The 23,102-nt window shown below is 36.1% G+C and overlaps 1 protein-coding gene across 8 annotated transcripts in view; it reads right to left on the reverse strand.

The window, feature by feature from the left end:
- Positions 1-7,539: 7,539 nt before the first annotated feature.
- LOC149572917 (Ubiquitin-like superfamily protein) overlaps positions 7,540-23,102 on the reverse strand; it is a 227,257-nt gene continuing 211,694 nt past the window's right edge. For all 8 annotated transcript variants that reach the window (XM_089814031.1, XM_089814030.1, XM_089814027.1 and 5 more), the window contains one exon: positions 7,540-7,892. In XM_089814031.1, coding sequence (XP_089670157.1) covers positions 7,797-7,892 — 96 coding nt within the window. In that variant the 3' untranslated portion in view covers positions 7,540-7,796. The remainder of the gene's footprint in view (positions 7,893-23,102) is intronic.

The following is a 23,102-nucleotide window of genomic DNA, read 5'->3' on the forward strand; positions in this document are numbered from 1 at the left end:
AAGTACAGTACCGCCTTCTCCGTTCAGATCGATAGACTTTTGACCTATTGCTCTTTTAAATTCCGGTCCACTTAATTCATAAAGTGGGTATTCAGTTTGTTCGGCCTTGGTGGCATGATTGGAAGTGGTATCTGTACACTCGATTTGTGTCACACTCTAAACCCTTCTATCCAAACGATTCCATGAGTTGGAATGCTTGGATGCCGACTTAGAGCTCCCTATCCACGGAGTGCAAGGAGTTAGTATTTCAGCATGAAGGCTCTCAGCCAAGCCTTAGAAATGTACTTCTTGCTAGTAAACCATGCAACGGGAGGTTCTTTGAGACAAGAGCAAGAGTGCAAATATCTTCAAGGAATCCCTCAAGAATGCAATGCAAGTATGAAAACTAAGCTAAAATGATAATGTGATGGAATGAGAGAATGAGACAAGAAATGAGAAGTTCTCCACAAAGCTCCAAAGAAACCTGTTAGAAAACCTGCAGCATAACAATGTTCAAAAGATGGATATGATTGAGGGGGAAAGCTCTCTCCCTTTTAAAGATGTATGGACGGTGGAGATCAAGATGAAGATGGTGGATGATCAACGGTGGAATTCGAAAATAGGAGTGATCCATGTGCACACACAAATCAACCAATAGAATTTAAGTTGACTTGTCACATAAGACAAAAGTCACAAAGCCTTTTCTTTTAATTGCAAAATAGAAAAAGGACTTTATGTGTGCACTTTAAGTGGGTTAGAAGAATGGGGTCTTTTATTTAATTAAAAGGGGACATGTTCTTTTAATCAAATAATAAACTTAGGATAGCATAGTCAAACTATAGGTTATAATCAAATAAATTGATTATTAGCAATTTGGCTTAGGTAAGTGATTAAATTAATTTAGCCAAAATGTTGAAAAGGGGGCTAATAGTCTAGATGACCATTTTTAGGTGATTACAGTATCCTACCACTCTACTTTCCAATTATAAGCCAAGTCTGGGATATCGATGGCTTTCGCCCCATCTTCCGATTGTGGACATGCTCAACCAGAGATGGCATTTGCAATCTTCTCATTCTCAATGGAGAAAATGCTTTCATACCATTTAGAGTGCTATAACAGAACCCAAGATTGCCCATTTTGCTTGGTGCCTTGCCTTCCAAGGTCTTCCCCTGGGGTCTTGGCTCAAACATATTGGGGTTCCAAATCCTAGATGCCCTTTTTGTGGACAACCATAGTCTTTCTTGCATATCTTCTGGTTTTGTAGGCATGCCCAAAATTATTGACACTGGATTCATGATTTTTTCAAGCCATTCAGGCCTGAATATTTTTTTTGGCACATGATTTTGTTGGGTGATTCTCCCAGAATCCTTTAGAAATTCACCCAAATTTGGCATACTTTCAGGATGGAAATTTTGTTTACTCTGTGGAAAGATAGGAATGTTGTTCTTTTCACACATAGTTTTTTGGATATTAATATTGCAATGTATACTAAGGCATGCATTTGTAATAATGTAACTATGTAGATTCAGGTGCAAGCTAACAAAGTTGCCTTTGAGGTAGCTCACCTGCAGGAGCTATTGAACCACTGGAGCAATGCCCCCTACATTGTTGCCAGAGTTCCTCCTGATGCCTCGACAGATACTTCGACGCCTCGTGGTCGTCGCTCGCAATGTCATTCCTCAGGTCGCCACTCGCACACCCCGCGCTCCCAGGCTTCTTGCCACCGCTCTCCCAGTGGTGGCAATGGTGGATGGTGGTGCCGCTCGGCTTCCCCGCCCCGTGGTGGTTCTAGTTGGTCCTCGGTTCCTCCTCCTAGTGCTCATCGGGCATTTTCTGGAAAATGGCCTCGCCTGGATCTAGCGATTTCTCCTCCGCGGTCAGAGCTCAAAGATGCGGAGGCTGCCACTGATCCTCCTGCTACTGCTACTAAAGACGGCTGGATTGTTCCTAGCTCGCCCCCCAATCCCAAAGATGATTGGGGCTTCCATGACAGAGATGAACCACCACCCTTAGTTGACACTGCTTTGGCCGCTTGAGGTTGCCTTATATATGTTTTTTTTTTTATGAATAGTGTATGATTCCGGCTGCAGCCGTGTGTTTTTGCTTTGGCTATGGTTGTGGTTGTGTGAACTCATTTATGGAGTGATCCTTGTATCCTCTAGCCCTTTTTTGTGAATTGTATTTTTAGTATATTTTTATTAATAAAAAAGGACTATTCATTAAAAAAAAATGTCATAGAAATGAAGTTGTTGGGACCAATGTCTTTGAGGTAGTCTTCAGTGATTTCTTAGAATTGATGTATTGTGCATTGAGGTAATACAAATGCTCAACAAATATGTCATTATATTTACCATCGAATACCTACAATCCTTTGATGAAATCTCACTTCTATGAATGTGTCACTGAATTGGTCAAACTCCTACAACACTAATGGTTACATATCACTGAGTCATTTTTTCCTTCATCAATGAATTCACAGAGCTTCTCAGAGGCCATACGATCAACTCCAAACTCCTCATAACTTGCGGGTTGGGAGTATATGGTCTTGCGAGCAACCTGTCCATGTTCAAAAATATTACGAATTTTAAGAGCTTCGAGAATATGATCAGTGTTTCCTCCCTTGAATGAAACCGCAATGCAATGCATCAGGTACGAGGAATTTCAAATAGCAAAGACTACGTGAGGGTCATGGGCAAGGCACTCTATTCATTGAACTTAAATCCCCCCAAGGACAAATGCGATTGTGCCTAGCTTATTATAGTTTATGTCGATAACAACTGGTACAATGCTCTCGACCTTGATGTCGAAACATGTATTATTAACGTAAAAATAATAATAGTAAAAAACAATTTCAGACATCTTAACCTCCTTGGGTTTACCTCGTCTAAGGCATAACAGAGCGGCTTCCAGTGCGGTTAACAAGATGCTTATCCTGACAATCATTTCTTTGATGATGACTCTCATCCTTGTGTTGGCCACCATTTATGGGAACCTGAGAAGGCCTCACAACGTGAAGGAAGTGAATAACTTCAATATGGTGTACAAAGACACTTTGCCCGACAAAAACTGAATAGCTTTGAAGAGATTTAAGAACTTAAAAATAGAGTAGAAGTCGAATTCAACGGGGCTCTGATGTATAACTTGATGGAACTCAATGAAGACCATCTATGAAGGGGCTCAATTTGCAGGGTCTACCTCATCGATCTTGAGGACTAAGAGATGCAATGGTTGCTTCCCAAGTGTAACCACATCTTTCAACCAGAGTGCTTCGATACTTCACTCCTCACCATCACTATGTATCCCTTTTGTAAAATGATCCTTTTTAATGAGTACCTATTCCAATGCTAGGAGCACCATTTTTTTGTGTTGAACTGTAGTACTTGTCTCAATTTCGTTGCAGATAATGAAGGCGGAGTCAACCGTCAAGGAGATAATTTTTTTTTAATGAGGAGACAACAATTGGAACAGTAAGCATCAGCCTTCCAGCTCTTTGGCTTAACCTGCATATCCTATGTTCGGTGATTATACAGAGAAGATATTGAAATCGCAAAGGTGTGTGAACATTTCTACCAATCTGGACATTTTTCTATGTGCGCAACGACTAGAGATAGAGAGGGAGATGGGCTGAGGACTTGTAGGATGGATGAGGGTCCTCCAGGCGTGCTGATAATGCTTTATTGAAAAAATCATTCCAATTAGGGATTCATTAATAGTTGAAATCTTAATTTTGAATGGGTCAATGCCTGTTGAATGACTTAGGGAAGGGTGTGAGATGATCAGGCAAATCTGTGTAAAAATTATTGGGAGCCGCATGAGTATTACTTCAGTTTGGAAGAAGCATTTGCCAACGATGATTTCAATTAAGGTCAAACTTTATCTGTAGCTATTCATCCATTGATTTATGCATAATCTATCTTTGCAATAATCCTTATTTTCTTGGCATCATTATTAGAATTAGGAAATTTCGTAGTGAACAAGGTTTAAGTTTAGAAATTTTTCTTATCAATATGGGACCATGCAGGACTAGTGAATGCTGGATTTATTTATTATGAATTAATGATAAGCGAACCTATTCATTTAGTAAAGCTAATCACTATGTCTGTATGATCAACCTTACATGTTGTACTAGACAAATATGGTAAAATGAAAACATTGTCAACAACATGCATATTGAGCCTGAAGCTTTGGTGTGAAAAGCATTGCTTTAAGCCTGCGAAATTTATGACAATATGGAGATGGGAGAACACGCAAAGAATCACCTTCTTCAATATGAACCAGAATAACATTCAAATTGTGTTAAAAGAAAAAATTGTCGAATAGGAGTCTGGGTGAGGTGAACAAGGACTCTCAAGGAGGAGGATATAATTGTTTAATCTCAACAAACAACAATCACGTCCACTCCTTATATTTGAAGGTTCATGTATTATGTTAGAGATAATCTTGCAGATTATTTAGAGATACAAATTTCATCATGCAAAGTAAAATTAATCAAGAGCCAGTCCAAGTCTTTCTTGTAGCCACATCGAAAACCAATAAATTATGAATAGAGTTTGGAGTGACTTACTAAATTGACAAAATAACAAAGAAGAAGTGATGTCAACAATACCGAAGTGATCCCTAATATAATATGGTATTCCTATTATACAAAAGATAACATCATTTCTCATCGTTGTCTGTGATAAGAAATGAGTGCTTCCTTTCCATCCACTAAAAAAATGAGGAATATTTTAGGAGCATGTTAAAAATGGGAAGGAAGGAAAGATCAGTTTGCACTAGGAATGATATTAATGAGCATCTTGAGATAAGCTTTAGATGATTCTTTGCAAAGAAGAAAAAAAAGAGCCGCAAGAAGTTTGCCAAATTTGATGCAAAGTTGTTCAACGATATAATAGTGGGAATTCTACATTGTGGAGGGATAATAACCAATGTTTTATTCCCACTTGAACTACATTCCATTCTCAAATAATCTAAGAAGGAAAAGAAGGCTATTATTTTACACATGCTACCAAAATATTGTGCAAACTCAATCTTATGACAGTAGCTCAAAAGAAGCTGTGATCTAGAATTCATTAGTCATTTGATGATTAGACTAGATAAAGTAAGGATCTTGAAGGGAATATTCTTGATGATTGAGATTATGAGTATTCTTTCATTAAGAGGGAGTGTGACACTTCTTCAAAGGCAATGTAAGAGTTCAAAATGTTGATATTCAGAAGGAGTCTAAAAATACATGTTTGTGACTACATGATTTTAATGGGCCTACCCATGCATATATAATGAGGAAGTAACAACTTGTCACCAAAAAGTTGGAGGTTTGATATCAGATTCAAAGGGAGTCCAACAGGTATCCTTAGGTGAAGAGAACCTCTTAGGGAGTAACTAGAGGACTTGACTTCCCAAGATTGTTGTTCAGAGGGAGAATTTTGAAGTGCAATCCCTTGTTAATGATCTCTTCTCTATAAGGAAGAAGTTCAAAGTGAAATTCTTTGTAATGTACTCTCCTCTATGAGAGAAAAGTCTGAGGTGAAAACCCTTGTTCCACCCTCTAGGAGTATCATGGTGGATATTATTTGAGTTACTATGTGATGTTGTTGTAATTAATGTCATGAAAGGTGACGATCTTTCATTTGATGTGTGAGGTCGCTCTTGTAAAGTGATGATCTTAGCAATAGTTTGATCATGTTATCATGATAGACTTCATTAAGTTGTTGTCCTTAAATGTGCCAGTAATCATGTTAACAAAATGTATCATGATCAATTACATTAATTGTTGTCTCATAGTGAGTAGAAAATCATGATATTGTGGTTGTTGCATTGTATTCTTCATCCATTGTCATGCTAGCCTACATTAAACTTGTTGTCCCGGACTATGCGGGAAGGCATGACAATAAGTAAATCATGATAGTCCTAGATTCAATTGGAAATCATGAAATCAAGACTGATTATCTGATCGGCTATGTTTGTGTCCCGAAATGTGCAAGAAATCAGATAGTATATATATATTCTTATAGGGATATAATTGTGTATAAGTGTTTTTTATGCAAACTTGAAAATGAGATTAAGAAATTGATCATATACTCCCTCGCTAAGAGGGAGTGTTAAAGTAATAGCTTCGATTGGATTTGATAAAATTGATATCAAGTTATGTCCACTTATCCTACAATCCCTTTTAGTAACTTTAGTGCTAAACAAATTTCACAAATATCATTAGTAATCACCTGGTGTATCCATTCATAATCATAGTTAACATATTCACCCACTTTTCTTCAAACTTGTCATTCATTGTGTTGTTATAGTTGACTAACGGTAGTATGACTTAGTTATTACCAACCATAAATTTAGTTGTTACTGAATTGCAGTAAAATGAAAATAACTTGCAAACTAACAACATCAACTTCCAACCAACAACCTAAAACTGTCTTGAACATCTTAAATATTCACTTTTGTGCTTCCAGATTCTTTCATTTATTTCTGCTTAATCACCATCGTCAATCTCATATTCAATGTACTTAACCACATAGAAATTATAACTTTTCATAGAGCGTTGTGCGCTTGCTTATCTTCATTCAATCTCCATCATCAGATCCTTACTGAATTTTCCCAGGTGTTGATTTTGTAACAAACTTTGACTCCAGCCTTTGAACATCTCAAACATTCCAAATTTCCATCAAAAGTCGGCCTTAGATTCCAATTCTTTCAACCTGTTCTTCTAGTTGTTCTTTAGTGAACATAACATTTCACTTGGATAATATAGTACTTGGTTAATACTATACTTGCTCGAACAATATTAAATTTTCCATTTGCTTTGCCAACTGCTCGGTGAACACTCTAGTCGCTTAGTGAATACAATCTTCCCTCTTTAACCTTGTCACTCGGTTAAACTTGTGTAACTCAATACATTGCAATATTACATGATTGTTAACTAATCAAATCAACATTACATTATCATTGTCCATCTCCTTAAAGTGCTCATTTAATACCATACTTGTCAACTCTCTCTTCAACATACGTTCTTCAAATCCTTTTCATCAATCACAATGATATAGCACTATACAAAGTTAGCATAATGTCTAGCCAACTAAGACTTTGACATTGATGACAATAGAACAATTGATATGACTCTTTTACATACATTCATAGCATTACAAATGACATTATCAGTTGGCGCTAACAGTTAACTCAACCAATAGTGAGCCAAACAACAATGAGAAAATCAACACTAAGCACTTGTATAAATCACCTTAACCAATATTCATTTCACGAGGATTAGTTTCTCTATGATTTTTACTCAGTTTGTGTTTCCATGTATATTCTGTCATTCTTCTGATCTATTATAAGTTTAAATATGCTTTAAAGTGTTTATTAGTTTAACAAAAGTTAATGAAATATGAATGCACAAGATATGCAAAAGTCAAAATTAGTTTGGAAGTCACAACAATATGAATGCACAAGATATGATAACACATTATGACAATTGAAAGAAAAAAATTATTCCTTGATGATAAGCTTATTGTGAAATAAAACATTAAAAAATAAATCCAAAGAAATGCTTGACATAGTTTAATCAAATAAACCATATAATATTAGAGGTTATTTTATGGTATAAATACTCTCATCTTTAAAAAAGAGTTGAAAAATGATACTTAGGTGATCATTACGGGCATCCAGAAAATAGCATGCTAATTACAACAAAGAAAGTAAGGCTCCTTAACATATGAAGGGGCCATTAATTATAATATAATATTCAACTTAGCCACATGATACACTAGGCCTACACATAAATATAATTAGTTTATTGTTCTCTTTCTTAAAAAATTCAAGAATGTTTACTTAAGCCATGAAAGAAGCGACGCTTCTTAGATCTTGAATGTCTTCCTTGCTCTTTGGAAGCCAAATAAGGAGCAAAGTATATCTGCAATAAGGAATCAACAATTATTATCATATTAATAGTAATTAATTTTTTTCCTAAATTCTTAAAATTGCATAGAAGCCACAAAGATATATAGTGGTACATAAACTAAAATATAAGGGATACATTTCAGTCAAAGGAGATGAAGCAATGTAAAATAAATGTCAAAGTTTTATATCAAGCTTCCCAAGCATTTTCTCAATGAACAACCAAAGGTTTTTTTTTCAACATGTTTCATCATGCTAACTAACATAGTAGAATAGAGTAAGCTCTTACTGAATCCAGCTTTAAGGAGATTAACCGTTATCTTTTAATTTTCTTATATCAAGCTTCCCAAGCATTTTCTCAGTGAACAACCAAAAGGCTTTTCTTTCAACATATTTCATCATGTTAACTAACATAGTAGAATAGAGTAAGCTCTTACCAAATCCAGTATTAAGGAGATTAACCGCTGTCTTTTAATGTTCGAAGTGTAATTATAGAATCAAAATTTAATCATGTAAGGATGTCAAGTTCTGAATTATCATATTGTGAAAATGTTGCCTAAATTTGGTTGAAATCTGAACATACTCTTTGAGACTGTAAATAAAAGATGCTCGACAAATTTAGAAGCAACACTGTATACATAATCTGAAACAGTAAGATAATAAGCAGAAAACAAACATATTATACAATACTTTCATTTGGTAAAACTCTTTTAGCTAAAAGTCGAGCACAATATAAAAACACTTGCAAAAACTTAAACCATTCACCAATCTAATAATGAATCTCATTTCTTGACCCTTAAGCATGTCTAAATATAAATAGACACATCCAAAGCAATTTTATGCATGAGAGAATTATAAAAAAAACAAGGACGCATAGCGTCTAGTTCCTGCCGATGTATAATTTGTTATTGCATTAGTCATACAATTAGTTCGTAAAAAAATTTGAGTTAAAAAATAAATTGTATTATACTTGTATATGCAAATACAACATTGACTAATAAGCTAATACAAAATTTTAAAAATGAAATGTCATTGATACATAACGTATATTGATTTTGTTGTGGTAAAAGAAAAATATAGAAATACATTTAAATCATATGTGACCAAGAGAATGTCTACTTTGTATTAAGCAATTAATGATGAGCAAGACAAATAATAGTTTTTGAAAAATAATGTAAAGGTAGGTTCATTTTGTTTGGATAATTACATTGATCTATCTTGTGGTACAATTTTTGTCACTATGTGCCAATTTTGTTTTAAATTGAAATAAAAATACTTCAACAATATTGTGGAATGTAGAAAACAAATAAATAAATAAATTTCAAGATTGTTATTGTTCTCAAATGAGTACAAACTATTTATGATACTTTTAAAAATTCATTTATTATTGTCTTTAGAATAAGTACAAGATATTTATGGTGCTTTTTCAACTTTATTTATTACTCTCTTTTTTTCCACATTGGAATGTATAAAGTTCCTAAGTGAGCCAAGTGAGCCAAAAACACTACTGTAGCAAAAAGAAGCCAATCATATTGAAGATAAATGTTTTCTCTATAATTCTAAAAATTTCAATATATATTAAAACTTTAGAGATCTAAAAAGTTGTCAAAAAATACTCAAATCTTATTGAACAATTAAATGAAACAGTTGCATTTCAATGAATGCTATAGTATCCTGCCTTGGCAGGAACTAATAAACATGAATGCTTTAAAATATGGATGAAAAGGAAACAAAAAAAATTGCGAAAAAATATTGGGACTTTTTCTGATCCCTAGCAAAGTCGATTCATCTTAATCATTAAATATGAAAGATATAAAACACTTATCCAACAGAAATGAATATCTCAACTCTTATTTACAGATATCTTAAAAGGAATAATGTTCAGATGCAGAAAGAAGGTGATAGCCTATGAAATTTCGTATTGATCCTATAGTTATGTACTAAGGCCTGGTAACGTTTGATGTTTATACAATATTGTGAAAGAAAAGAATGATGTTGTGGTATAAACATCGACACCAAACTGAGTAAAACCGGAAGGATAAATTGGATTATTATTGACAACGATTGTGTTATCATGACTCAAGCACAATGTATTAAACTATAAACAACATATTTACATAGAGTCCCAGTATGAAGCTAGACAATTTTTCTGGTTTAGAAGAGCGTGGAAGCCTGTTGGATATACCAAAGCACACAGATAATTGCCAAACGAACAAATTTGAAGCTCTAAAATGGCTAAACAAATAAATTGTTTTTTCAAATATTGAAGGCTTCATTGAATCACTTCAGTGAAAGTATATAAAAGCTATAAGAACTGCAAGATCCTGATAAGGAATAGAGGAACAAACATTCGATGATTGGGAAAAATTGATAAGTTGCATTAAAAAAAAGAATGGGCTTGGAAAACGAATCAGCTATGAAGTCATATGGTAGTAAAGATTTTAGTTAAGACATCTAGAGCAATGACACCTCCATATAGATACCAACCACCATGAAATACCTTGATATGTCACAAGTTCTAAAATTGAAGCACCCTCATACTCAATTAAGGAAACTTCCTTGTGACGGATTTGTGTCTCAACAAAAGTGAACTCAAACTTCTCATTGATGGTTAAATGCCCAGCCAAATGCGAACCACAAAAGTCTCTATCTTGTATTTATGCATATCACTGATAGCTGGTCTGCTAAGTGTATGCTCATCTACTTCATCCATAACCATGAATTGAGCCTTCAATGGACTCTCCAACAGAGGTGACTCATGATCCCCACATTGTTAATAATGTGTACTAGCAGAGATTCCCAATTCATACCTTTCCTCATGTACATGCAAATCTAAGTTCTCCTCGTGCTTGACCATCATACGGTCTTCCCTCATCTCCTGAGTGTCAACAACAAAAAGCTCCACATCACTATTATGTGCATGTGCTATGGCTGCCATGGATGACTGGATTTCTGCTGTGAACGTTGAAGAATGCCACAAGCTCAACTCCCAACAATGCTCATCAATAGTGACTGTTCTATCATCTGCATGTCTCAGAAAACTGCCTACATGACCTGATATAACAGAACTTTCATGATTGAAATCTAATCTTTCTTGTGAGTTTTCCTCCTTCAACCTCAAGAGTTCATGTTCTTAACAAACCTTATAAACAAATTGAATTAACAGAGCATAGGAAATGCAATCTTCAAGACAGATTTATTCCTTACAGGGTTTCTTAACCCCTTCAATATTTGTTTGACCTTTCATAATCTTTGCACTAGCTTGTTGTCCCTTGGATGAGGTTTCCATAGAAGACTAATTTGAATGATGCAGATTCTACCAAACTCAGTTCTAGACGAAGCTCATCAATCTGATTTTCTGCTTCTTGTACTGCCACTTAAGTAGTCTCAAAGGAATCCTTTGCATTTTTTAAACTCATGGGTAAGATTGTCAACTTCTTCTTTCCCTTGCAATGTATCATAGGATTAGGATCTTGCCTCTTCATATACTCATGACTACTACGGAGAGCATTAAGGAGATGAATATTATTTTTTTCCCAAGGAATCATTAGAATAGGGATTGTTGTTGTCCACTAAGGCTACACCTCCTCTACTAGGAGCATCAAATGAAGGAAAAGTCACATTGATAAAAGAATTTACAATGCCTTCCTTTTGCTCTAAATTATCCCTAAGAGGAAGGTATGTGTTGGGAGAAGAAGAAACATCAAGCTTGTCATGTTGGAAAGAAAAGGTAGCAATCATCATGTTTTCAATGAGGAAGAGAATAGTCAACATTATCATTTAGAGGTTCATCCCAAATAGTGATATTATCAATGAAAGGAACGTCTCTATCAATAAAGCACACCATAGAAGAGGAATAGTCACGAATTAAAGAGGGAATCATAAAGGTGGGAGGATTGAAAAAAGATATAGCATCATCCTCAACCAATGTATCCTCATAGTGAAGATCTAAATTAGGTGAAGGGCAAAATATCAATCCGCCACTCATCTTCGTAAAGAGGAAGATCACATGTCAAAGCTAAGTTGATAGGAGGGTAGTGTTTTATGTCAAAGATAATGGAATGATGTTTGGAGAATGATTCAAATAACTTATGCAACATAAGAAAAAGAGGAAGTACATAAAGAGTAGATCGAACCAACCATTTTATGATTGAAATGTATGCAAGATCCAATGAACATTTGAAAAATCAGGCATGAAAAGTACATACTCAATGTTGGAAAATCCATGAAAAAGAGATCTAGCTAAGAGGATCTAAATACTACTAATACAAAAAAAAGTAGATCTAACTCTAAAATCAAACAAAGGAGGGAAAGTGTTGGGTTCACCAAAAGAAGGTAAACACCCAATGCAAACAATCTAACTCCAATGAGAAAGGGGCATAAGTCAGGTTCATTAAAATGCTTAGGTGAAACCAATACAAAATAAGGGAGATCTTGAAGGGAGAAAGATCTAACTCCAAGAAAGAGTTATAGGACGTCGGATTCACCAAAAGAAGCTAAACACCCAATGCCAAGAAGGAGATAAGAGGGATCAAGGGATCTAACTACAAAATAAAAATGAGGAGGCTAGTTGGGTTCACCACAATGTTTAGGGGGAAAATGGAGGTACTTAATAAGATGTGTAAATATAAGACTTCCACTTTCACATTAACATTCAATACAAGAGGAAGAGTGACTGACAAACATAACTCTCAATATAACTCGAGTTAGATTAGCGAAACCCAAATAGATGACGAGATGTTAATGCTAAACCCAAATTATATCAAGGAAGTACACAAGTGAGTCCTCTTTCATGCAACGTAAATTGATTAAAGATGTGTAATTGTAATATGAAATTGGACCAATTGATTTAATTACAAGAGTAAGATAGATCTAGGTGCTAAATATATGCAATCAACTTGATTAAAATATGGAAATAGGTCTAGACTAAAAAGTGAAATGAATGATAAAGTACTTACCTCAAAATGTACAAGGGAATATGCCTTTTCTCTCTAAAAATTGTGGATGTGAATCAGTGACCAAACTTCTAACTGCAGATTCATGATCACAATAAAAGGCCCAAAAAATGTTGCTTTTCTTAGGCTTCTAGGAAGATGTCGAACTGGTTGTAAGATGAACATGTTCTCAGGACACAGCAACAAAGTTGACCCAATTTCTTCAATATATTTCGGCATGTAGTCTCTTGAAATTGAAATGTAAAATATGAAAGGAAGCAAGACAGATGTAAATATTCACCTTAATTAAAGAAACCCTTGTCAATAAGGATTTTGCAATGCTTGTGTGCTGTAGGTGTTGAATTTGTAATGAAGGGTGTAGGAAATCTCCACAATGCAATGGATCTACCAAAACCACATCATGGAGCCATAAATGTAAATGTGCATCAATGAACAATATGATGAATCCCTCATTGTAGATCTCATATGCAATTTTCATTAGAGATATAGTGGATCTTTATGTATGAGTTTCTACATTTTGCATGGTTTCTACTTCTCAAGTTTTAGTTAAAAAATTGATTGATTCTAATGGAGAAATATGTAGAGATGTGATGAATTCCTTGGTACATACCATTTGTAGTTTGTTGATTGTGAATGGAAATGCATGGCTAGTCTAGACCTACTTAAGCACTACTCCAATTGTGGATGATCATTTGTGGTGTAGGGGCATCCATAACAAATGAGGAGTCTTGATTTATTCAAAGACATCTTCTAGATCCTAAGAACCTATAGGATAGGTTAAAAATAGTATCTAAGCATTTGGACCAATTTGTAAGGCCTAGTTCCAAGATTGGCATAGTTATAAGCCCTTGGTCAACTATGGTCAAAGGTGTCCAAATGACTTAAAATCTTAGGATATTTCATGTTTTCATGTTTTTAGCACATTTTGATCCTAGTTGGGTCATTTAGATAAGGTTGATCATGTTTTGATCATAATTTGCAAAAGTTGCATAAAATGCAAAAATTGCTAAAATGTTGTCAAGCAACTTTTAGCAAAAGTTGCACAATTTGTAATTTGACTCCCCAAAGGCCAAAAATGGTTTGAAAAGCAGTTGACCATTGGGGATGCCTACATAAGCCCTTTCAGGCAGGTGGTAAGACAACATGATGTACTTTTGCATTCTAATCAATAAAATAACTTAGATTTCCTAGCATTTTCATGTTGTAGCAACATGTATAGACGTGTATGGACACACTAGGGCGATCAATCTACATTTCAAGATAGGTTAATGAAATAAATTTCTAATGCATTTGGTTTGAAGTCCAAATCAATCTCCTAACTCAAGATATTGTGGTTTTGGTAGAAGTTGCTCTAAAATGTTGTCATACCTAGGGTTTCATTAAGAATTTGTCATATCTAGGGATTTCACCATGGAAACTTAATGGCCTCTGGTGAAATCCAAGTGTTGATTATGTATATTAAGATGGCCTTGGTTGCAGATTTGAATATGCAGGTGGCAATGAGAAATTTGATGCCATAGGCATGCAAGACCCATGTGCATGCTTATAGCGCTGATCAACATCTCCCATAACTTGTTCCAGAAGAGTCTGCAGACCTTGTAATCAGGTTTATCACTTGTTTATGCATGTCCCTTCAAGTTCCAATTGTTAAGTTGAAGTTTGGGCCTTTGGAAAGTATACCTCCTTTGTATTTGGAGACCTAATAATGCTAATTGCCTAGAGAAGAAACTAGGTATAACATACTTTGTTTATACCTTCCTGTCTTGGTACTTTGGTATGTTTAGTAAACCCCAAAAGGGTATTTGAATATGTGATTTTTTCATAAGGTTATGTGGAGATAGCTGATGTTAAGTCTCATTTTCATGAAAAAGGGCTACAAGCCTAGGATAGTGGATTTGTGAAGCAACTATAGGATAAATGTTGCACAGTATGGTTTTAACCTTCAATCCACTTCACAATGGACCTAAATCGACCACAAGTTCAACCTTGAGTCACCCCTAGTCCTTTTGTGTGTTTTGGGGTTTTGTGTCAAAAATTGTCAATTTGTGCTTATAAGGCAATTTGTGATAAGTTGTTTGGTTTGAAGAGGTCTTCCTTGTGATTGGGATTTCCTTGGGTAGGGTTAGGTTGTGGTAACCTTAACATCCTATTTTGAGTACTTGTGATCGGTGCTCGAGCACATTTGGCAGGATCAAAGACAACTTTGTTTAGCATACCTTCAGTGAAGAGGATCTATGGGATAGTTGATTCTTCTAAGGATCTCTACACCAGGATCCATTGCATCAAATGGTATCAGAGCCATGTTTCTTATTGAAGAAAAAGAAATACCCTCAAGGGTAACCAATGTAGAACTTGCAAAGATCATGAGAGAACAAAGGGCAACTAATGTTGCTCTAGTAGAGAGGTTGAAGGAACTTGAAAGCAAGTTGGATAAGAACAAGGAGGCACTTTTTGAAGATGACAAGAATGATGATGCTGAAGACCTTGATGAAGATGGTAAAGTGCTTGTGGAACAGAGAACTCTCTTGAATGCTCTCAAGTCCATGGAAAAGAGGACCATGGAAGGAAAGTTGGAACTACCAACTTTTAATGGCAAGATGAATGCTGATGTGGCCAGCCTTGACAAGTTTCTTTGAATGTGAAGACATTCCAGAGAAACAAAGAGTAAAAATGGAAAAGTCCAAGAGGAAGGGAGAAGCCCTAACTTGGTGGAAGTTCATCCAGACAGAAAGGGTGAAGAAAGGAAGAAGCACGATCTCTTCTTGGGATAGAATGGTGGCACTAGTCAGAGAAACCTATGTGCCTGAAGACTATGGGGTACAACTCCATAGAAGGAAGCAGAGTTTGAATAAAAATTACTTCGATGTGAATTCCTGTACAGAGGAGTTCCTAAAGTTGTGTATGAAGACAAACATAGTGGAGGATGAGGAAGAAAAACTTGCAAGGTATATGAATGGCCTCAAGGTACCCGCCCAAGAGGAACTAAGTTTGCACACCACTACTTCTGTGAATAAGTGCTATCAATTAGCCATCAAAGTAGAGGAGAAATGGAAAAGGAAGCAAGAACAAAGCAAAGGGAAGGAGAATAGCAATAATAAGAACTTCAAGGGCAAGAACAACTCTTGGAGCAAATGGCAGAATAATGGCAATAAGACTTTGATCAAAACAAAGATTAGGGAGAGTCTAGTTCCAAGGGGAACTACAGAGGAGGAAAGACTTTTAGTAGAGGCAGAGGAAGAGGCAATGGTCCCATCAAATGCTACAATTGCAACCAATTGGGTCACCATGAAGGTAAGTATCCTGAAAAGAGAAACAACAATCAAGGGGAGAGGCGAGCTCAACTCATTGAGGAAGATCAACATGACAACAAGCACCTTGAACTTGAGGAGGGAACATGTTTGATGATGAGGCAAGCTTTGTTGTAGATCCCTCGGAACCAAGAACCACCCCAAAGAAAAAACCTACTTAAAACAGAGATCAAATGCCAAGGCAAGGTATGTAGTTTTTTAATTGATTTTGGTTCAACTGAAAATTTGGTGTTCTTTGAAATGGTTGAGAAAACTTATGTTTCCAAAGAAGTCCCACCCCTTCCCCTATCATGTCTCTTGGCTCACAAAAGGTTAGCAAACCTTAGTAACTGAACAAGCTTGGGTAGAGTTCTCTATTGCAGATTTTAAGGACAAAGGTCTTTGTGATGTGGTTGAGACAGATGCCTCCCACATTGTCTCCCACATTCTCCTTGGTAGACCTTGGAAATTTGATGTAGATGCCACACACCATTGTAGGAAAAACACATATTCCATAACTAAGAATGGGGTAACCTTCACAATGAAACCACTGCCTGATCCTAAGGCAGAGTCTACTGTAGTCACCATAGGAGAGAAGGAAATGCTAAAAGCATTGAAGGAACCTAACTCCCAAGGATTCATACTTGTTTCTAAGCCTAAGGAAAACATCAGTTTTAAGGACAAAGAGCCTATACCAAATGAAATCAAGGATCTGTTGCTTAAGTACAGTGATGTGACTGCCTGTGATTTGCCCTCAAGCCTCCCTCCCTTAAGAGATACCAGTCATCAAATTGACTTGATCCCTAGCTCACCTTTGCCTAACAAAGCACCCTATAAGATGACTCCAACCCAACATGCAGAGATTGCAAAACAAGTCAATGATTTGCTTGAGAAAGGCTTGATTCAAAGAAGTCTCAGTCCTTGTGCAGTCCCATCAGTCCTTCCTCCCAGAAAGGATGGAAAGTGGAGATTGTGTAGTGACAACAGGGCTATAAACAAGATCATTATCAGATACAGATTTCCCATGCCAAGGATTGAAGACTTGCTAGATCAACTTGGAGGTGTTTGCTACTTTACAAAAATTGACTTGAAGTCAGGCTACCATCAAATCAAGATCAAGTCAAGAGATGAATGGAGGACAAAATTTAAGACAACTGAAGGCCTCTTTGAATGGTTCGTAATGCCTTTTGGGTTAAGTAATACACGTAGTACATTTATGAGGCTTATGAATGAGATGTTCATTGATTTCATTGGAAAATTTGTTGTATACCTTGATGATATATTAATATTTAGTCATAGCAGATAAGAACACCTTGATCATGTGGAACAGGTTTTGACGAGACTTCATCAGCACAAGTTGGTGATCAACTTGGAAAAGTGCATATTCATGAAGGAGCTTGTGTTCCTAGGCTTTGTCATCTTACATGGCACCCTCAAGATGGACCTTGAGAAGGTTGAAGCCATTGTCAACTGGCCTCCACCAAAGAACCAAGGTGATGTACAGAGCTTTCATGGCCTTGCCACTTTCTATAGGAAATTCATCAAGAATTTCAGTCATGTGTGTGCTCCTATGCTAGACACCATTAAAGGAGGAAGGAAGAACAAGTTTTCTTGGACAAAAGAGTCTAGTGATGCTCTTCAATATTTGAAGAACAGAGTTTCTCAATATCCAATCTTGGTGCTTCCTGACTTCAACAAGGTATTCATTATGGAGACAGATGCAAGTAACTTGGCAATAGGTGCAGTCCTAAGCCAAGAAGATAAACCAGTAGAATTCTTTTCTAGAAAAACTCAATGGGGCAAAGAAGTACTCTACATATGATCTAGAGTTATATGCCATGGTCCAAGCCCTAAAGAAATGGAGACACTACCCAATCCCTAAGGAGTTTATAGTTTATACTGATAATCATGCATTAAGTTTCCTTAATTCTCAAGAAAAGTTATCAGTCAAACATCTCAAATGGATGGAACAACTACAAGCATACACATTCAATATCAAGCACAAGAAGGGAGTAGCAAACAAGGTGGCAGATGCCCTTAGCAGAAGAGTTGAATTGATTGAAGAGGTTCAACTCTAGAGTGTGGGCATAGACTCACTAAAGCACTTGTGTGTAGATGATCCAGATTTTGAAGAAGCTTTTGAAGTGTGCACTAAAATGGTAGGCAAGTACCATACTGATTTTCCTGAATATTTGATTCAAAATGGACTCCTATTCAAGGGGGCTCAACTATGCATCCTAAATGTTCCATGAGGACAAACATTATTAGGGAGAAGCACTGTGGTGGCTTAGGAGGTCACTTTGGGATAGACAAGACAACAGACATGGTAAATATAAGTTATTTTTGGCCAAAGATGGGAAATGATGTCAAGAAGTTCATTGAAACTTGTACAATTTGCCAACAAGCCTAGGATAGTGGATTTGTGAAGCAACTATAGGATAAATGTTGTATAGTATGGTTTTAACCTTCAATCCACTTCACAATGGACTTAAATCGACCACAAGTTCAACCTTGAGTCACGCCTAGTCCTTTTGTGTGTTTTGGGGTCTTGTGTCAAAAATTGTCAATTTGTGCTTATAAGGCAATTTGTGATAAGTTGTCTAGTTTGAAGGGGTCTTCCTTGTAAATGGGATGTCCTTGGCTAGGGTTAGGTTGTGATTACCTTAACATCCTATATTGAGTACTTGTGATTGGTGCTTGAGCACATTTGACAGGATCAAAGACACCTTTGTTTGGCATACCTTTAGTGAAGAGGATCTAAGGGATAGTTGATTCTTCTAAGGATCTCTACACCAAGCTCCATTGCATCATTTTGGGTTGCACTAGTATTGGCCATTTGGATGAATTTATAGTATGAAAATCTTTGATTATCTTTGGAGGTTGCATTATCTATTATTGTCATTGTTCTTAGGTGTTAGAAGAAGATTAGATTTCTCTAAACCCTTCTCCTTTTTATCTTTTATTTGAAGTCAAATCAGTTTATCATTCAAGTTCCTACTAGTACGAGGGGAAAGAATTGACAAAATCCAAGGACAATTGTGTAAATTATCTTATGATTACTAGCAAGATCACATCATCTCACTAAGTCTATATCCATCATAAAGTGGCATGTTCGTAGTGTAAACCTTGGGGTTGCCTTGTTTGATCACACAATTTCACATTGTTTAACTTCCTTGTTAAAGAGGATAGAATACATGGTATTTTATTCTATCTTGGTGAGTGTCACAAAACACACATCAACACTTATATATTGCCCTCAATGATCTTTCCCTCCAAAATATTTTTAATTGGGCCCCTTGAAGAGGAAGAATTAGTGAAGTGGCCTCTCTTAATGTTTATTAATTAAATTTAAAAAGCCATGAATAAAGCAATTTTGTGGTAACCTTGATAATTTCGGAGGGACATTACGGAAAATGATATGAAATTTAAAATTGGATAGCTACTTGTGATCTCTTGGTGACTACCTCTTTGTTTGTACCATTGTTCCTTACATGGTTTACCCTAACCTTTGGTTGTCCATGTCTGTAGTTTCTTGCTGTGTGGGTTCTGCTCATACTTCCTCCTTGACTTTTAGGGTACTTTCCTTTATGTAAGGATCCACATCGTACTGGAGGCTTTCATCAAGTCTTTTTTGTTTTTTGTTTTATTAAGCCTATGCTTGATTTAAGAAGCCTTCAACGTCTTTTTTTTTTTTGAGTGTGTGTTTGTTTTCTTTTGGTCTTGTTCAAAACATTGCTTTCGGTTTTCCCTTCGATTCGGTATATCTTAGGGATTAATCAAGCTTGGCATTTAAAAGATATGACCATTTAAGTGCCCATAAGGCAGACTCTCCATAAGCAATTGCATATTTAAAATATCATGTTATATTGTAATGTTGATATTCACTTTTTGAAAAATATAACATAAATTCACTCCATGTTATTTTTTTAAGTTACTTTATCACTTAAATTTATCACTTAAGTGACCATACAACACTTTATGTTATATTTTCAGTTGAGTTGTTTTTTAATTTTTCTTTTTTGTGACTTTATTAAACTATATAGTTTGGTTTATTTTTGAGTTACTTTTGTTAAAATTGTAGCTTCAATTGGATTAATTCAATCTGATATACATTATTGTTATTGGTAAATCATCATTTGCTATATATACTTATCCATGTTAAATTATATATATATATATATATAGTATATAATATATATATTATATTATATAATAATATATTATATATGGTAATTTATATTACTAATATATTAATATGTTAACTAGTGATGATTAACTATAGAGACATGTCTCCTCTCTTATTTATAAGCTTTCACTTGCATTTGGAACACAATCAATACAATGGCAATTGTTAGTACATTTGCAACAATCCTAAAAATCAACATGGTATCAGAGTTAAACTACAAATGTGATAAAATCAGAGATAGTTTTATCTTTACTAGTGTAAACCGATAATATTTCTGAGCAATAACAATTGTCTGAAAGAGGAATGGCGATCGGAAAATAATAGTCAGTTTTGATGGAATTTTGCAAGTCATTGCACTTTCAATGATTAGGGTCTTCGGAGATTGGAACCTATAAAAGATAATTAATAGACTGCAAACCAAGCATGTAAGAAATGTCAAAGATATTAAAAGAACATCTGACAATGTTGAATGAGGAACACATTTTTATAGAAGCTATTCATAATCACAACATATACTATGACAATCAATATCTTGTAGCTTTCATCGATTACCTAGGATTGGAACGTGCGTTTCCTCCTTGGACGTTTCGATAGTAGAGGGAATTCTGCTACCATTCATTAAGTTAGTGATTGTTTCGTAGTTCGTGGTTCATCTGCATCTATTTGGTTCCATAATATAGGCAATGGTAACATGTTCAGTGAAAGCTGCATATACGAATGCAAATTGTATTGATTTGTCTTAGTCTTTAATGAAAGATGTTGAAAATACATGGCAGATTGATAGCTGCACTTCATGGCAGAAAATCTGTAGATATTTGTGATATTATGTAATGTCCCTATCATAAAATAAATGTATTTAATTAAACCTTGTTAATGGGTCGATTGATTTAATGTATCTTGGACCCATTTTTATTTTGTTTCCGTAGGTTGTGTCGCCATCGGCTATCTTTGTACACCCTTGGAAAGTTTCCCGACAGGTATTTAAGCACGGCTTGTAGGTAGTTTGTAGGCATGCTTTGGATTATATTTCTGTATACTACGAATTCCTGTTGGAGTTCTTTGTAATTCGCCATTTTGAAAGTGAAAGATCTTCCCTATTTGGCTCTTCCAGTTTCGGTAGGATTCACACCTCACCCTATTCCATTGTTGCATGTATTACTTCGTTTGGATCTGGTAAATCAAAGCACCATCTTTCAACATATATTATTCGTATTCAAGTTTCTGATAGTGTATGATCCACTTTTGTTGTGTGAACGAATTTGCATTCATTGTTGTGGCTCAACCCCTAACCGTGTAGCCTCCTATCATTTTCCCGTATTGCTCACTCCTCACCCGTACGACCCTCATCCACCCATTCGTGTTATTCAACACTTCATTGTACAGCTTGAGTTTTTGCTTACCATATGGCCTTCTAGTTCAGCGGTACGGCTTGTATACACACCTTACGACCTCCTAGTCCAGCCGTACGGCCACCATACATACCATACATCATCTGCCATATTGTTTTCCATACATCACTGCCTTTGTCCCACCGTATGTCTATCATATTCACCATACGGTCCTCCATCTGCCAACCGCACGACCATCTACTTGAGATACATACACTGCCACTGTACACCCCTTCCTACTCACCGTACGACCAGCTAGGCCTTCCCTGTGGCACGTGTAAATTGGATTCAAACATGCTCCAGCCATACGCTCATGTTACAGGGGGTCAGAGGACATTGGAACATTATAGTGGTATCAGAGCTTTTGATCTTGCCTGCCTGTAGAAGTGAATGCAAGTTTATACTCAGAGGAGAAGACGAAATAACCCTATTGATAGAATGGTAGATCATCAAGATCCTACGACAGAACTCATGAATCTTTTGAACAGAAATCAAATGCAAATCAACGAAACCCAAAGGCTTATGCAGGAAACTCTACAAAAATTGGTCGAGGGGAAGACAACAAGAGAACAAAATGGGTATAGTGACAATTCTATTTCCGGAAGGACAAACTTTCAACCCTCTCGCTCTTGACCCTCGATACCCATCCTCCTTCCAAGGACGAAAGCACCACACAAAGGAAGAGAGGCCACTTTTGAGGAAATGCAAGAAAAACTTCAGGAAGATTGGCGGAATGCAAATATGGAAGGTGATATATCTTACAGAGACTATGTTGATCTAAGAATGAGATATTCTGGTAGAGGAAATCGTGGTTATTTTAATGATGATCTTAGGAGAAAGATTAGAAAGGTGAACTTATAGCCATTTGATGGATCTGGAGTCATTACCGCCCAGTTGTGGGTCCTAAAGGCAGATACCTACTTCCAACTCAATGCAATGCCCGAAGAGGAAGCAATCAAATTTGCAACACTTCATCTGGAAGGAGTGGCGCATGAGTGGTGGCATCATGGATTGGTCACTCTCGGACACAACCAAGTAACCTCTTATATCGAGTTCATTGATCGTTTTGATAGGAAGGATTCTGAGCTAAACTTCAAAGATCTAGCTCAGCTAAAGCAAACGGGCACGATAGACAACTACGTCACTAAGTTTCAAAGGCTATCAATATTAGTCATAGACATCTCTGAAAGACGTTGAATTGTGTTATTCATGGATGGGCTGAGAGAGCCTTTGAGAGGCTGGATCAAAGGGTTCAACCCGTGTACACTCAACGAAGCTATTAAGGCAATGTGTAACATGACTGCATCTTCCTCCAAAACTCACCCAGTTACACCAACACCATCCCCACAAGAAGACAAAGACAAGGAGCCAATTTAGAAAAAACCTCAGTTTGATGAAGATTCTCGGCAA

Source organism: Cupressus sempervirens, chromosome 2 (genome assembly GCF_028749045.1).
Source record: "Cupressus sempervirens isolate cs-2001-9-10 chromosome 2, ASM2874904v1, whole genome shotgun sequence".
Lineage (NCBI taxonomy): Eukaryota > Viridiplantae > Streptophyta > Pinopsida > Cupressales > Cupressaceae > Cupressus > Cupressus sempervirens.